Consider the following 16,481-nt stretch of genomic DNA (forward strand, 5'->3'; position numbering starts at 1 on the left):
CTAGGTAACCACAGAGTGATTGAGTTGCCAGGCAACCAAGGAGCTAGTGAGTTAGGTGGTGCCACCAATCCTGCTTAGCAGAAAACCTCTCACAGGTTTTCTGTTCAACCTATGAGAGACTGAGCAGGAAAGCAATTTTCTGAAAGAATAACATACTCAAAATAGATATTAAGCCAAAGCTGTACAAAAAAATATATTTAAATTTTGCATTTAAGATTAAAAAAAACCCATCTTTGTAAAATGTTTAACTCAGAACTCCCAAAGTCCCACAGTTTGAGCTTCACATTGTTGAAATTCTGTAAAAAGAAAAAGATCTCCTATCAAGCACCTCTTTCTAGCCAATCATTAAGCGGTTAATCAAAAAATATAAAAGGTTGATGTCACTGTTTTTAGCTGCAGATGCATCTGTTCAAGAAATGATGTTAGACAATAAAATGTTTATTTTCTTATTTCAAAAATTAACTTAATTGTTTGTTCGTTTGCATTTTTAATACATTTCTAATATTTGATAAAAAAGGCTTAAGTGACTAAATGAAAAATCTGCAGAATATTTTAATCCGATTAATTGATTAATCGTCAGAATCATTGATAGATTAATTTATTACTAAAATAATCGTTAGTTGCAGCTCTGTAAATGATCGCTCAAAACACGAAAAACACAATGTTAAATTTAGTTTATAAAGAGAAATTGAATTGAAATCAAGAACAAAAAGTGTTTTGTAACCAACAAAGCAGTTCTGCTTCAACTTCACTGACCCGACTCTTGTGTCTGTGTTGCAGGAACAGACTGACGCCCCGCTGCAGATCCACCGAGACTCCAAAAGGTTGAGCCGAGCGCCGCGCGGAGCTGACAGACACTTCCTGCTCTGATAATAATCCTCAGCCTAAACAAAATCTCCTAACATGACTTTAAACGTGGGCACTCTGTGGTGAGCCACTGGGAAAATCCAAACTGAGGGACATCGAGATATGGCTGAACGCGGAGGTTGTGATTATGACTGTAAGCTGTAATTAGGGCTAAATGACATCCTCCCTCACAAACACTGTTCTCTGCGCAGGCTGCATGGCTTTAAATACATATGTTTAGCTTTTTTACTTAAAGCTGCAGAGGACTTAAAAGTGAAAAGCAACAGTCAGTTGCGATTTTCTCCCAGAGAACAGAGTGGATTTGATATTTGCTAGTAGGTGAAATGCTGCCGCTTTGCATCAAAGTCAGACCTGTTGGTGTTAATGAAGAAAACACCGTGTTGCTGCGGTAAGAGAGGACAGACACAACAATATGGACCTTTAGGGAAATACTTTCACTCCTCAGAGCAGTTTCAACGTCAAACATTCAGGTTGATCTGAAATATCTGAACTGAAGCATAATTACACTCTACTTGAGATATTTTTGGCTTTACTAAAACAACAAGTTGCATCATTAAAACAGCATCAATTAATTTTAGGGAAGAAATTAGCATAACTATTTTCAGTCTACATGTGGCAGAAATATCTTAGAAAGAAAAGGCCTTAAATTAGTAATAAAAACATTAAATGTAAGCAGGAATTTCTTTTATTTTGGGAGTGATTGATGAACTGCTTGCATAGAATGTTTGAATTGTTTCTGCTGGTTAACAATCCTATTAGAGCTGGGTTAAATATGGGTTAAAAACTATCTTTTTCAAACCAGTTTGCTTTCTTCCCTTAGAAAGAAATAACAACTGACAGAAAATATTTTTAAAAACGGGATTTTATTTATTTTTACACTTCTGTTTGGTATTCAGCTGCTCTGAAAAACAGAGAAAAAAGAACGTCAAGCTGTTTTTTTGGCAATAAGTTCATTTTTCTGGTGTTAAGTCACAATCACCAGGGACTGCGCCGTTACCTAGCAATCCCAGCCTGTCACCTACCAACTCAAGCTGAGCTCAAGCTCCTTTGATTAGCTGGTTTTACTGTTGCATTTGTTGTACAATGGCTGCTGGAAAAGAAAAGTGTTTTGTTGTTCACTTTCCACCCAGAAACCACTTGTTGTTGGTTGTGCAGGAGGCTCCACCTCTGCTTTTTCAAAGTTGTACAGTTGTATAATGGCGCATTTGTTTGCAGCCGTTTTCACGTTTGAGTGTAAACTTTGAATTGGGGGCGTGGCCAGCAACAGCTCATTTGGATTTAAAGTGACAGCTCATTCAGAAAGGAGATTAAAATAGACAGAACTGATCAGGCTAAAATCTCATTATTTAAGAATGATTTTTGTGTATTATATAGCCGATAGACCTATCCTAACCTGTTCAAGGAAGCATAATAGGTCACCTTTAATCAATAAAATTGATTTATCTCCAGGCCTAGTTTCCTTCTTCCACATGACTGTTTGCTTTCTGTGCCACTGTAAGTTAAAAAAATCATTTTTCTTGTTTGAAACCTGTCAGTGCTGTTCTTCACGCTGTTTTAATACAACCGACCCGTCCCGCATCACCTCTGGACCTCCTTCACCTGCAGATCTATAGAACAATGATACGGTAGGGTTGATGCTAATATCTACTAAAACATGGTAGAGACTTGATAAAATGTGAAAAGTTTTGGTATGTTAGTGAAATTCTTTTAACGACAGAGCTGAATTTTCTCCGACTTCTCTCTCCTACATGCAGCCGCCTCTCATATGATGTCCTAATTAATTAATAACCGTTCACCACAGAACAGCTCCTTTATAGACACAGCAAATGAATTAATAATTTAACATCCAACAAAGCTTGCGGTAAATCTGAGCTGATGAATATTAAGTAAACCACAGCTGTTATTTATTCTGAAAGGATCTTGATGGAAAAAAAAACAATATATTTCTGTCTCATTAAGGAAATAAGCTTTAATTTCTTATGCAATTGTCTCTGTAGATAGCTCAGCCCTGTAAAGTTTTACTGTTTTAGTTTATTTTCTGTTATGCAGAGAGAGAGAGTCTGCTCTGAAACTTTGAGCTGTTTTTGAGATAAAAATCTGTATTTTGCTATTATTTTATGAACATTTAATATCTTAAATAAAGATGAAGACAAGTGTTTTGGTTAATGGTCAAAAATCAGTATGAAATTAAATTCAATATGTTTAAACAACAAACAAAACTCTGGCCATTGTTGTTTTAATCCCTCTGTTTATGTTGTTAATGTCACTTTAATTATTTTACTTTTATTCCATTTTTTTAAGTATCTTAGATATACTGTCTGTTAAAGCTCATGCTACAAGCACCACAGTACAGGTACAGGACTGCTGTTTTATTCAGTTTTTCTATGTAATTGTGTGTCTATTCCTCTCAAATAAATGTAATAAAATAAATAAATAAAATAATTTGAAGTTGGCCACTAAATCGCCAGTCAGTGAATCTCCAAGTTCTCAGTCATGAAAACTTGCAATAAGGAAATTAATGTTGTGTAAAATTAGCATTAAGCTACTTCAACAACTGCTGAGCCAACATTTTATTTCCTGGACTTTCTTCCAGGTTTTCTAAAGTTCAGATAAAGTTTTTCTCCCATTTTCGGTTGACACCTTTGTTGTAAAGTTGTCTACAAGAGCTGTCAAAGTTTCAGCAACGCTGCTGCTCTGCTCCAGTGAGACTTCAACGCTCTGTTTTAACAGGCAGTTTATACATTTTTTAATGGCTTCCTTGCATAGTTTTGTGATATCTAGGTCATTTCCATGAGCCAAACCCTGTGTGCTTTTTTTATTGCTTATACAATAATTGTTTTAGCAACGCCACATGGGTCGAGGCAGAGACCTCCAACATAGAAGATATGAACCTTAAACAACCAACGATGATTCGTCCTAACAGCCAGTAGATGCTCATAAACAACAGCATTAAAACCACAGCAGCACAACGATGGGGTTTCAGGGCACACGCGTCTCCTCTGATAAATATTTCAAATCCGTATCAAACGCGACTCTGGTCCAGAGAGGACTAGATGCTTTACTTAATTCTGTCCGACAGATGACCTAGGAAGTCTGAGTCGCATCAAGAAATGATCTTTATGCATTCAGATACTCCAATATACACAAATTCAGCAGCACTCTGGGCAGCACCCACAGCTGCCACCGAACCAAGGACCCAATAATGAGCCGATGCTCTTTTGTTATAATCCAAGAGACTCTCAGCCGTGTGCAGAGCCTGTGAAACACATGAACAGCTACAAAAGCTGCAGAACGCAATTATAATGCACATTTTATGGGGAAATGTGTGTTTCAGCTCAGTCAGCCATCCCAGGTCCAGTTCACTAAAAATACTGGGAGAGGCAGGATCACAGCTTCAGTTTGGGTTTAGGCTGGATGGAAAACCAAGAGATGGCTCCACTGCAAAAACACAAAACATTACCAAGTATTTTACTGTAAAACATTTGAGCCGCATTTAGTTGTGTCTACTCAAACATTTAGCCTTAAACAGTTTAGGTTTAGTAACCTAAACAATTCAGTTTAAGCACATTTACTCAAATATTTTCTATTTTAAGTTAACAATAACATTTCATTCAGTAAACTGAACTATAATAAATATCCTACACTCATGTATTCAGTACTTCTAACTTTTTAAAAATGGTTTGATTGTACTTATCTGCACCGAGACAAACATTAGGTGGTAAAATTGACTTAAAGAAGATCCAATTCAGGTTAAGTTTCTCAGTTTTATTACTTCAAATTAAATTATTACATTCTAGTTGTTATTTATCAATTATTTACAATTACTGAAAACGCAGCAAACTTGTGATGCACTTAAAATTTATTTCTGAGTTTAATTAACTGATAGAAATGAGTGATGACAATATTTTTCTAAATTTAAGTCATTTCAACTTATTTCTGCTATTAAGATGTAATGATAGGTTTTATAGTTCAGTATCTTGTGCAAATAACACAAAAGTATATTACAAGTAACTTTTCAGTAAGAAAGAGGAGCTTGCTTTTAGTAAATATTTCCTTAATATTGACAAAAAAGTACTATTCACTTACAATATGGGACAAATATTTTTGTTATATGTTAAATTATCTGTCAGTGGAAGTACTTATTTTTTAAATAAATATTAAATATTTTAAACTTAGTTTTTTTTACACAAGGTTTTAATAAAATCTCACAATACTCTATGTTCAATAAGGGAATAGCATTATTAATTCAAGGAGTGAAACTGGGTTGGGCCTTAAAAATCCTTCTAGTATTAATAGTTCTCAGTTTTGCCTTTTTTTAATCTTTACTAACAGTTTAATCTAAATCCAAATTTGCTCAATTCATCTTCAGATTAGTTGCGTATTAAACATCTGTTCTGCAAATATTGTTTATATCTGAAAAAGTGATGCTGCAGAAATAAATGGACATTTCAAAAATCAAGTGTAAAGGGATTTGTTCGCTGAGAAAGCATTTTCATGTAATTCAGTTGAAGAGAGATTTGTTCTGGTTTTCAGAGAGGAGAGATAATTCTGTTGCAGTGAGCCATTAGTCAGTGTCATTTGGGAGAGATTAAGCAAAAAGGATTTATTTTAGTAGATTGACAATTACTGCAGGATCAAATTGTCCCTACTGCAGGTCATATTGACTCAGATGTTTACTTAAGGAAGCATTTATGCCTTCTTTATGATTAACAGCTCAAAAAGAACTTCAATTATTTTTTTTTTTTCTTCATATAAACTTAAAACTACCTCCAGTGATTCTTTTGAATCCACTGGTCATAATTTTCTCCTCTACTAAAAAACACAGAAACCAGAGGAAAAACAATTACAGCCAACCTGCAGATGAGTTATCAGAGGGGGGATCTTGTCTGAATTTTTAATTTCAGTCACTATGTCATCTTTCATTGTGCTTTGAAAGATCACACAAAAACTACAGCTGGGACTTTAACGAGTTAATTAATTATGTAGATCTTAACGGGTTAAAATTTTTAACGCAGTTAATCTTTTTTTTTTATTTTTAATCCAAAAGTCCCAAGCTGGAACCTTTGTGTTGTGTTTCTGGTACGCCCGTACATCTGGCGCACAAACAACACACAAAGCTGGTTCTCTTGGTCCACTTGGGGTTATTTGTTGCTTCAAAAAAATTATTTGATGGGATGTTGGAAGAGAATTTTGTGCAAAAAGGAGTTAAGTCTACTTGTGAAGCTATTAAACCCTAAAATTAGCATTTCAATGCTAAACATGTTGCAGCAGCACAGACATCCCCAGCGCTCCTGTCAGAATCCACACTCCGTATTTCTAAAGAAATATTTTTTCTAAAAAATTACATAAATGATCAGTGGCTCCTAAAACATTTGAAAGCTGAATTGGTTTAACAGCAATTTGCACCAATCTGATGGTTGAATTACCTAAATAAATTAAAATCAATAAATGTCTTTGTTGTTGAGCTCAAATGTCTATTTATTCAATAAATTAGCAGCAAAAAGGGTTTCTGAATTAACAATGTTGCTTAATTTGCTGATATGCTGTTTCATTTAAAATGCAAATAATTAATTATGGATCCCGCAGTTAACTTGATTAAAAATTTTAATCAAGTGAAACCACTAATAAAAAACATTTTATGTGTAGAAGGGATTCAGTGTTGGTGTCTGTGTGTTTCTGTACACTCAGTGTATCTAACAATGTGTAAACATATTTATTATATAACAGCTCTGCATATGGGTTGGCGGCTGCTGATCAGCATAACGATGGTGAATACATGAAAACAGGAAGAGGATTAAGTCTAGATGAGTGCAACACAGATACAGAGAGACGAACGTTGAAGCATAACTGGAGATTCTCAGTTACTGGTTTTGTATCTTATCATTTGTTTTGTGAAGTTTAGCACTTCTGAAACCTGGACTGATGAAAAATCTCATTTTCTCAAGCTTTGATTCTAATCTGTACAACTGACCTTAACTCCTGAATTGTGTTTTCATTATATTCTGGAAAAATAATGATGAATTGAAGAGATTAACCAGTTGAAGAACTTGATTGGCTGGTTGTGGAAAGTGAGCTGGCAACACATGGGAATGGACAATAGAGCATAAGATTTGTAGGTGCTGTCACAACAAGCTAACAGCTTCTGTTTAGCTCTCTTTTTAACAATTTTTACAGAATTTCATTAACTCTGGTTCAAAACCTAAAACACAGAACATGATCAGACCTGATCTGTATAACTTTACGCTGAACAGAGATTCTTGAATAATTTGAAAAGCCTTTATTTTAAAAGCTTTCTTAATATTTTGTTCAAGTCTTGTCTTGTCCTGTGAATCCAGTATTATGAATCATGTGGTCGTGTAAACTGGGGCTTGAGCGATTAATCGGATTAATGATGATGAAGTGATTATTGAAATGATTGTCAACTGACTTAGTAATTGATTAATTGTTAACTGGAAATCGCAGTTGAGTCAAAATTTTCTAAAAGTAAAACACATTCAGAGCAAAAACATCTTAAAAAAACATCTATATCTGTAAACATATTCTACCTGATGTGGGATAGTTTTGGCTTCACATCATTCAAATTCTGTAAAAACAAGAAAATCTTCTATTGATCGCCTTTTGCTACCCAGTTATTAATCATTAATCAAAAATTAATCAAGAGATCAGCTCAACACTGTATTGTAGATGCAAGTAGTTGCATCCTTTGCTGCAAATGATCAAGCGTTCTGTAACATTTTCTTATTAAACAAAGGAATTAAATTATTTATTTGAATCTTTTAATTATTTCCAATATTGTAGAAAAAAGGCTTAAATGATTAAATTAAAAATCCACAGAATGTGCCAATTTTTTATTATGATGATCAGCCATCAGAATAACCAATAAAATAATTGATTTCTAAAATAATGGTTAGCTGCAGCCCTTCTGCCCTGAGTATTTCTATCATTCAGCACCTCACATATTTATTAGTATGAACTGCGATATAAACATGCTACGGTAAGGAAGCTGCTTCTTAGTATTCCTATGACTGTGAGAGCATTGTGACCTCATTCTGTCACCCCAACCTCCTTTACAGCTGTTGTAAAATAAAAACAGGAAAAATATATATATATAATTTCCCAACAACGAGCCAAAACTCCACTTAGTGTACTGCTGCTTTGTTCTGTTTATCGTTGCATTGGGTTGAAGCAGATCTCTGCTGACAATAACCCCAGGATTCGCAGAGAATCGAGTCTGGCTAAGAAATGTTTTCTCCTGCATTTCACATTCCCTGAAGCTGGGAATGTCTCTGGCTTCTTCAGATGAAAAACCCAAAACAAAACGATAGCATTGGCTGTAGCATAGTGTGAAAGCTGGATTGCGAAACTTGAGCCAGCAACTCGACTCACCAGTGATAATGAGTTTATGTATGACTCCCGCCTCATTGAGCATCCGCTGGATGTGGCTGTTATACAAGGTGAGGGCTTGTCCTTTCCCGCTCTGCGGGTTCACAAACAGCAAGATCCGGCAAGGATGGGGCAACGAGTTCAGCAACACACCTGTATGAGAGAGAGAGAGAGAAAATCTAATAAATCACAGCCAAGGGGTTCTCCTTCAGGTTCAACGTACATAACAGGATCAGCATCACAACCATGACTCAGCAGGTCAGTAGTGCACACTATATACACACACCTCTCATGATAACAAATTTTGCTGGATGATAAATTGTTCCAGAATATTGTTGATTTGAGATCATTTTCAAGTAATATAATGGTAATAATGGCATAATAATGCAGGAACACATTCTCAAATATCAATAAACTATAAATCATAATGAACATTTAACACTGGAGCTGGAAGACATTTTAAATATCCAAAAATAAAGAAAGAAAACAACAAATAAAATTAATTATACAGTCGCTGTAAACAAAATTGTCCTTCAAAAAACAGGCTAGTTGAGACCAAAGCACCAGAATAAAGACTTTAATCATGCAGTTAAATGTTTGTCAACTAATTTAATAACCTTTATATCATGAACTGGAGGAAACAAAAAAAAAAGTCAATTACTGAAATAACAACCCACTCAGAGCAAACTACAGGCCAAACTACAAAAAGTATATATATTTAGCATTTAAGATGAAAAACATATTTTTTCTGTAAATATGTTCAAAACTCCTCGAGTGGTCTATTATTAGCTTCACCTGGTTCAAATTATGTTAAACAAATCTCTCCAAACATGAACTAGAGGAATCCTTTGTCATTGCATTTTAGGCAATAAAGTGTTTATATTTTATTTAAAAAAGGAAGTGAATTGTTGTTTTATTTGCATCTATTAATGTATTTCCTTAAAGTCTGCAGAATGTGCCATTGTTTAACAGATTAATTGCCACAATGATTGACAGAATTATTGATTACACAAATAATCGTTACTTGCAACAATAATACAAATAGATAGATACATATATATGGTCAATCAATCAACTTTACTTGTATAGCACATGTCAGTAATGAAGCAGTTAAAAAAAAACACAAAAAATACAAATTCACAGTCAACTACTGAAACGTTACATTTTGTCAAGTGCCATTGCTACACATAAAAATATTGATTAATCCTTCATTTATTATGGCTCAAAGCAACTCTGAAACTGATATACCTTGAATACCTTTTGTTTTTTGTTATGATAAAAAAAAGTGCGTTTAAATTTTGTATGAGTTAAAATCTAATAAATTAACAGAAATTTAAACATTAAAGTAACCATACATATGCCCGCATTTTATTTGTGCAATTGTTGTAAATTTCTCATATAGTTTTGAAAAATCTGGACCCGTCTTCATGTGAGGTAATACTTCGTGAGACAGGAAAAAACCGTGAGATGTGAGGCAACAATCCATTTAATGTTCCTCCACAGCAAAGAGACACAGCTGGACACCCTGCTGCACTTTATCTGGGCTCTCATCGCAGCTGCTGAAGTTGCTAAAGGACTCATTTAACAAATTTTACACCAAGAACAAATCACTGCAGTACAGCCTGAATGTACTGTCTGCACCCAGAGGAACCAGAAGAAGCAGTAATTGATGTCCTCTGCAACAGAAACACTTATTCTGTGCTGTGGGCTTCACTGAACAGACTGCAGCTCTGACTACTCAGCACTACTCAGCACATCATGGTGATAATAGGAACTGTTGGCTCACTAATAATCTGGTGTTGATGCATTTCCTCTGCAACAGTTGATTACATTATCACTTCATGTTGCAAACAGGTTTTTTATTCTTTTACTGCTGTAACTGAATGTAAAACCAATGATCCGTCCATATACAGCTCTGGAGAAAATGAAGAGAACCTCCTGGTTATTCCACCAAACATGGATTTCTGAACTCTTCCCGAGTTAAAACATTAGTGTTGCTGTTTCTAAATGAATATAAACTAGTTTTCTTTGGATTATTTCAGGTCTGAAAGTCTTGCATCTTTTTTGTTATTTTGACCATTTCTCATTTTCTGCAAATAAATACTAAATTTTTGTTTGGAATTTCAAAGGCATGTTGTCAGTAGATCATAGAAAAAAAGAACAAAGCTCATTTTACTCAAACATAAACCTATAAAGAGACAAATCAGAGAAACTGATCGTTTTAAGTGGTCTCTTAATGTTTTCCAGAGTTATGTGTGCTGCCTGACCAACCTGACGTTCACACAGGATTAATCCGGTTCTTTGAAACAATCCTAAACAGCTTCTAAGGAAGACCAACGGGTTTTAAAATTAATTTTCTACATTACAATCACAGATTTAAATGTGCCAAAATTTGATGTGATTTAATGTGAGAATTGATGTGATTGTAATTCAAATAAATGTGTGATTGAATGGACATTATTTTTATTTATTTTTTTTTGGCAAATGACCTTGAGATGACATTTGCTGTGAATATAAATATGTAATGTAACTGTGATGAATTGAATTGAATGAATAAAATTCAATTCAAAGTTACGAAACATGAAAGCAAATGAAAAATAATGTGATGGTGCAGCGAAGGTTGTTGAAAAGTCCAAGTGAATTCCTGTAAGAATCCAAAAATCAACCTTTTATAAAACTGAGACTCGTCCTTCACTCCCTTAATAACACGTCTTTTCCTGCAATCATTTGAAACTGTCTTGTAGTGCATTCAGAGATAAAAAGAAAAATGTCCACACACACGCACGCACACGCACACACACACGCACACACACACACACACACACACCCGACTCAATCATGCAGTAAGTTTCATGTCAGAGAGAGAAACAAAAACCTGCAGTGGTATTCCTCATGGACAGCGATCTGTCTTTGTTCTGCACTCCACTGAAAAGCCGTCATAAGAAGTCTGACAGCTGATAAATGAGACACAATGGAAGCGCAGCAGCTCCAGTTACAAACCAGTTTCCGTGAATCCACAGTGCTGCAGGTTGCAGCTCAGGAATGCAGAGAAACAGGTGAAAGAAAAATGTGTCCACACTAAGACACAATCATGTCTGCATTTATCTTATAGTGGATAACCAAATGTTCCATCTGCAAACATAGAAAAAGTTTTCATATTTTAAAAAAATGTATTAAAAAAACATACACATCCACAACTGCAGTATGAATCTGAATTTATGTTAACTAGTCAAAAATTTAAAACCATAATTAGGTTAATGAGTCAAACTAAAGACTTTTTTTAATAAGATAAAGGTAATGGTTCTTTTCCATCTTCAAAATATGCCCAATACTCCCTGAGCTTTCTGAACTTCACCAAGATTGGAAATATTGGAAAGTTTCAGTCAAAAATGAGAAAATGAGGCAGGCATCTCTCACACGATAATCCTGTAAAATGAGAAATACACAAATTTGTAAATAAGCCAAATATTAAATAACCCTCAGTAGTCAGTATAAATATTTTTACTGGCATTAGAACAATCAAACCTTTCTCATAACTGCATGTTTCCATTGGTATTCTGATTATTTCAAGGTGTCAAATTGCGAAAATGAATTGTTTTGCAAAAACAAGATTGTTTTTCCGCGTGTTTTGTCTAGTAGTTTGTAGCACAATTATCTTAGTACAATTGAAATAAGTCGAAACTAACCTTCAAGGAGCTTTTCAGAAACATAGAAGAGCTTGTTTTAAGTGAATAATTTCTTAATATTAATAAAGAAATACTAGTCCCACTGACAGATGTTTTCTGTTACAACATGTGAGCAAAAACATGCTGGAGTTCCAACTGTGTTGCTAGGTAATAGGCTGAGCTTCCATGTGGTTGCTAGGTAACAGGCTGAGCTTCCCTGAGGTTGCTAGGTAATGGGCAGTGCCTGCTAATTTGTGACGTTACATTCCGAAGGTTTTTGAAACGGCACATTTTCCTAACATCAAAAAACAATAAGTAATCACTAAAAACCAGCCGGGTGGTTTTATTAAGCGCTTGGTCTGTTTTTAACAGCAGCAGAAACCCAAATGAAAGTACAAAAACGTGCAAAATGTGTATTTTGCATAATACATCCCCTTTAAAAAAAATCCTGACTGGACACCTCTGGGAAACGCACAGAGATGCCCTCGTGAATCAGCTGGCATGGCAGCTGGTGGAGAACGCCCTGACCTTTGTGTGGAGTGGTGTGTGTGTAATCATGTACACAACAGCCCTGTTTGACTAAACTGTCATGTCACTTCCTGTGTGCCAGTCCTTCCCTTCTCAGAACATTCCAGTCAGCTCGTTTCCAAACTCGGGGTTTTCCTCCTTCAACATCTGTGCTGCAGTGGCATCATGGCAGCTGGCCAGGGCAGAACATATATCTAATTAAGGATTGGACCGGAAACTTATTTAAAACCTCTACCCAATACAGCCTTATAAACCAAGTAAAAGTTATATTTTGGTGGGCAGGCTGTCATGACAGCAGATAATGTGTGTGGTGTGTTTTGTTAGGGCTGGGTGTGGACGCTAATGTTAACTGATGTATATCTGTCTGCACACTAATTTTGTGGTTAAAAACTTCAGGAAAAATGCACACAGTTTTTAAAAACGCCTTCAAAATAAAAGTAAAGTCATTGCGTGTCTTGGATGAAGAGGCGAACAGATTCAGAAGAAGTGAATCGCCGTCCTTACAAACTGCAGCAGAGAAACAGAAGATGACAAATAACAGCAGCAAAGCAGCACTCTGCATCTCAACTATGTTTACTTGATCTGTGATTACAGGCGTCTCAATCTGCTCCCTTCCAGGCGACGGCATGGGAACTGTCCCAGATCTTAATGGAAAGTCACCACTGAGGTACTTGCAACAGGAAATAACAGCCTAAATGAAAGGGAACCCCGTACCAGGTTTCTGGGTGCTGAGAATACATGACCTTTTAGGTTTTGTGGGAAAGCGCCGTTCTGTGAGGGGAAAGTCTCTGTTAGGAAATGTCACTTATTCCTCTTCTTTTTTTCTTTGTAATATATCCAACATAAGGGTCCTTTTTTTTTTACGACCGAGTATTAAGAACTAAAAGATTTCTTTGTTTCTATTCTCAGAAGAATATGGTCATAATATAAGCAGAATAGTGTCTAGTGTTACTAGAAGGAAAATGTAGAATTACTAGAGTTATTAAAAGGGACTTATTATGCTAATTTTTTGTACTTCCCTTTGTGTCTCAGTTGCTTCTAAAAACAACCCAAGCACTTAAAAAACCCACCCATCCATTTTTTATCAATAAGTTCATATTTTTTTGGTGTCTGGAAAATGAGCCATTTCAAAAACCTCCTGATCATTGAATCACATTCACATGGGTTACCTAGCAACCCCAGCCAAGCCCAGCCCTGTTACCTAGCAACCCAAGCAGAATTCCCGCAGTTAGTATATCAATATATGCGCTGTACAATAGTTGCTGGAAAAGACAGCAACAGACTGGTTGTGCTTTTCAAAGATACATGGTTGGATATCTTTGAAATGTTTCCTCATACTGATCAAATGTCAACTTTTGAATTTTAAGAAAGTTGCAAAAAGTTCTCTAAAAAATGTTCTCACTAGATTTTCTGGCATGTAAATACAGATCATTTTAGTATTTCTAACTAAACTAGAACAAGAGAAGTTTGGGTTAATTTAAATTCAGACATCGAGAAAAAATAGTGCATCTGTCTTTTCATTCAGTGTATCTAGCTATCTGGTTCCCAGTGACAACATATGATAAACACATCTGTCAGCTCTACTGACGTCTCTATCTTTACCGGCAGTGAGGAAAACTGAAGTATGTGTGTCTGACTATAAAATGATGTTCAAAACCTGATAAAAGCTGTTTTAAAACTTGCCAAGATGTCAACCTGCTGAGCTGAGCTCACCTTGCTCCGATCTTGCCAGAACAATTTTGCAATTTAGATGGAGCTGTCACACTCTGTCGAGGTTTAGCTTCGCAGCAGATGTGAAGAGAGAAAAAAAGGAGCACGGATGCATTTTGCTCCATATGTAGGTGTTTAGGATGATTTGATCGTAACTTCAGGCCTGTCAGAAAGTGAGGATGTAAGGCAGGAGTTTGACAGCTGTGACAGATTCCACCTGATAAATGAGCTGTAGAAGAACCGTAAACCACTGGAGACATGGCATAGATTATCACTGGTAGTCAAATAAGATCCAATAATACCACCAATAAAAACTTTTTATAAGGAGCAACACACTGAAGCTGCTTGTTAAAGACACACAGCGTAACCCATTGGCAAATGGCTGATTTTTAGAAGCAGAAAACACTGAACAAGCCTCAGAAAACTTTCTGCTCTCAATATTGCTAGATTCAAAACCAGCAAGCTAAAGCTGCCAGTTTGTAGCTCAAACTAATACATTAACAGGATGCCTCGTCTTCATTAACGACCAAATGCTGAATCATCAATTCTGCCAAGGAGGCAGGGTGTTAAATAGTCAAACATCGTATATAATGTCGGTGGAGTTTCTGCCCCTAAGCTAAGCTCAGATACACTCCAGATGGGACAGAATCCAGTTTCAGCATTTAAGGGATTAGTGGATTATCATGTATTACCAAACACTCTTACCCTTATCAGGCTTTATACTCGTTTATACCTAAATAATTACCGAAGCAAAACAAAGTCCTTTTGCTAGAAATATACTCAAGCATATAAGGAATCACTGAGAAATGCAAGAAGTCACTGCAAGCATGAATATTTTAATCATTTTACAATATAATAAAACAGAATAAAAAGCCTGTATTGTGTACTTTGTTTACATCAAGAAGGGAAAGCTCCTCAAGCAGATTTTTGCTGAGTTGGAACCACAAAGGGTGTGGAAGGAGGAGTATCCAGTGGTTTGGCGTCTGTAGATCTATATTAAGGAATAAAGAGAACTTACGGGACGTGAGTTTAAAAATGAAACACATTGTGAATGTGGCAGTTGTTTCTGCAAGCGCCAAAGTTTACTTATGAACAAAGATGTGTGCTTTGAGAGACAAAGGAAGGACTGGAAAACAGATTGGACATAAAAGCTGAGTCTGACACGGTGGATTTATGTTCATAGTGTTGCTTTAAGTGTTGAGCAGCAGAAAGATGAGAAACAGAAGACATGAACTTACGAACATGCTAATTTAATATTATCTTGTTATTTTAAATCATGCAAAGAGGTTGTTAAAATGGTAAATTAACATTTTTATTCTTTAGAGCTGTTTAAATAATTTTTTTCACACCTTTTTAGTTTTCTGAGGACATTTTCTGCATTTCTTGTAATTTCCAGAATATCTTCTTGCCGTTTTTCATTTTTTCTGAAGGAAAACATAAATGCTAAAAGGATTCATTTTAATCAAAACATGTTCAAAAAACCTGAATTTTAGTGCTCTATTATCAGAAGAATTTTGTGATCAGATCTATAAATTATCCAAATATAAAAATGTTCCAAACAAACAAATGTTGTTTCTAACCACAACAAACCAACTAAGTGAAAAAAAACACTCGATTAAGGTGCTACTAACATCTAGTTATAAAGAAAAAAACTAAATAAATATTAAATACAAAACATTTTTAAAATAGCAGGAATAAGGTTAGCTAATTTGCTTTCTGTATCAGTTGAACGATGACACATTGTTCAAATCCTGTGTCAGATCTTTAATGGATTTCAAATATTTCCTAAGGCTGTGTTTGTTGTAGACAACTTAAATTTATGTGTCACTTCTGCTTTTGCCTAACCAGGATCTAATTTCCACTTGTTGTACCACACACACTGCTCAACAAGTTTAGACATGACTAGACCGAAAAATATATGAGCTGCTACTGTTCTAAGACAAATCATAACTATCTGAAACCTTTGAGCCAAGTCCTGCATTTTGAAAGACAGTGTCTCCAAACTACTGTTGTACTTAGCAAACAGAAATAATTTTGGTAATTCTAATGGACCTAAAACAAGAGAAGTTTGGTCTAATTTAATTGTAAAAAGTCCTGTGTGTGCTGGTTCCTATACGTTCATTGATGATTCACTTTCACTAGGCAGGAAATATTATGCCAACTAACAGGATGGATGATGAGCACAAAGTTATTCAGAACAAAACTGACATGTCTGCACTTTATTTTGTAACACTGAGTTTCACTTCACTACTAAGCCGTGAATCATCTGAGGTCTACTGTAAACGCCGGTGACCTCTGGCTCATTTGAACTTCCTCACTGTTTTATAA

The 16,481-nt window shown here is 35.5% G+C and overlaps 1 protein-coding gene across 1 annotated transcript in view; it reads right to left on the reverse strand.

The window, feature by feature from the left end:
• Positions 1-16,481, reverse strand: part of LOC103469685 (sphingosine kinase 1) — a 40,051-nt gene that overhangs the window by 15,310 nt on the left and 8,260 nt on the right. The window contains exon 2 of the mRNA XM_008417541.3: positions 8,254-8,403. Within this exon, the coding sequence (XP_008415763.2) occupies positions 8,254-8,403 (150 nt within the window). The remainder of the gene's footprint in view (positions 1-8,253; positions 8,404-16,481) is intronic.

Source organism: Poecilia reticulata, chromosome 1 (assembly GCF_904066995.2).
Source record: "Poecilia reticulata chromosome 1, P_reticulata-male-v2, whole genome shotgun sequence".
NCBI classification, from domain to species: Eukaryota; Metazoa; Chordata; class Actinopteri; order Cyprinodontiformes; family Poeciliidae; genus Poecilia; species Poecilia reticulata.